Source organism: Aplysia californica, unplaced genomic scaffold (assembly GCF_000002075.1).
Source record: "Aplysia californica isolate F4 #8 unplaced genomic scaffold, AplCal3.0 scaffold00281, whole genome shotgun sequence".
In the NCBI taxonomy this organism is placed as follows: Eukaryota; Metazoa; Mollusca; class Gastropoda; order Aplysiida; family Aplysiidae; genus Aplysia; species Aplysia californica.
In genome coordinates, this window is record NW_004797551.1 from 448,614 (window position 1) to 450,503 (window position 1,890).

Genomic DNA, 1,890 nt, shown 5'->3' on the forward strand with positions numbered 1-1,890 from the left:
GATATCCACACCCACACCAGCATCGTGAACAACGTACATTCCCCGCGTAGTGCCGCAACCGGAAGGCGTCGTGGGGCAGGGACTTGTCCGACTGGTTCTTCTTGCACTTGCGACTCTCGTAGTGCGGGTGTTTGGCGCAGCGCTCGTCCAGTTTCTCCAGGAAGGTCTGGTCAGACGTGTTCCCCGGCCGCAGACACTCCTCGTCCAGTAGGGCAAGGATGCCCAAGTTGTTCTGGGAATTGTCAATAGTCATGGGGAATTCTATAACTGATAATGACAATGACAATAATAATGACAATCTTTATTCATCTCACAGGGAGAAATTCGTCTCGGTCGTTTACAACGGCAGTAGATGTTACAAAGCTTAGGTGCACTCACGCATACGCACAAGACAGGACATTAGTAAATACACGTCTCATGTGCTGAAACATACGCTTCGTAAAACTCTCTCTCTCTCTCTCTCTCTCTCTGTTTCATTTGTAGCACTGTGTGTTCAGTAACCTCACGGCAGTTGGTATGAATGAATTTCTATATCTGTCTGTTCTTGCTCTTTTCGAAATGTATCATTTGCTGCAGGTTGATAATTGAAATTCTGATGTCAGTGGGAGGCTACGGCCACTTATCATTATTTCTGCCTGTTTTTAAATGTTTGTTGTGTGCAGATATTCAAAGTCACTTGGCCTTTCTGATCAACTTGTTTATTTTTATGATGTGCTGTCTTCCCAAATTGCTACCATAGCAAGAGATACCAAAATTTATCAAAGTCTCTATTGTGGTAGTGTAGAATATCTGAAAGATGGATGGATTCATACAGTAAGATCTAAGTTTCCTCAGAAAGTACAGCCTCTGATTTACCTTTTTAACCATATTGTTTACGTGATATGTAATACGGGGTGCCCATTACGGATGGGATAGGGTCAGGTCAGGGCCGATCGCCCCACTCGTCGCCTGAAAACAAATGCGTTTGTTTTTGAGGCGACAAGTCAGGCGTGATCGGCTTGTGCCACCATAGCCTCTTTGCGCCCCCAATCTGGCTAACAAACCGCCCCGACCAGACCCGATCCCACAATGGGCACCCCGTATTAGCTGTCATCGTGAACTGAAACTGAAAACTGAAACTGAATATTGTATCTGTAGGTTGTAATTATTGTAATTGTAAACTGCTTTTGTAGACTGTGATAGTACTTGTAAATTGTATTTGTAAATTATAACGGTTGTTGTAAACTAATTGTCATTGTAAATCATAATTGTAGTAGTAAACTGTAATTGGTATTGTTTATTATCCATGTACTTGTAAATTAGTAATCATAATTGTAAATTGTAATAAAAATTGTAAGCTGCAGCTACTAGATAAAAATTCACCTGACTTGGGAAATGAACTCGGGTCTCCTGTTTGCAACAGCGAAGGACCTAACCGCTAAACCACAGACACTGGTATATCTCACTCACCTTCTCTATCAGGTCACAAATCACAGAGTTGTTAAAGTAATCCACGTGAATCCACTCGATGCCCTGCAAATCGCAAACAATAAAAACAACAAAAAGGAAACTGATTACAAATTTGAGCAGGAAAATCCAGTTGGAGGAATGAACTCATAACCAATAAAAACCATCAACTTCGCAATAGACGTATCCAAAAATAACATACATCTTAAAAACGTAAAAGAAATTCAGCAAATTTTCACACTATATTTAGTTTTCTTTCAATAGAAAATAGATAGATAAAATATTGATAGACTGATCGATAAATTGATAGATGATATCCCATTCTATTCACTTTACCTCTTTCCTCCTTATTGGAGTACTAGATTGGTTTTTTAAAAAACAAAACAAGAAAGCCAGACAGAAATCCTCCTATAGTACAAGATAGTATGTACCCATCCAGAACAC

At 40.1% G+C, this 1,890-nt stretch overlaps 1 protein-coding gene across 1 annotated transcript in view; it reads right to left on the reverse strand.

The window, feature by feature from the left end:
- The window catches only part of LOC101854646 (unconventional myosin-Ia), a gene marked incomplete at its 5' end in the record, with an annotated part of 55,584 nt that overhangs the window by 43,655 nt on the left and 10,039 nt on the right, over window positions 1-1,890 (reverse strand). The window contains 2 exon segments of the mRNA XM_035970531.1: window positions 38-232; window positions 1,450-1,512. Coding sequence (XP_035826424.1) covers window positions 38-232; window positions 1,450-1,512 — 258 coding nt within the window.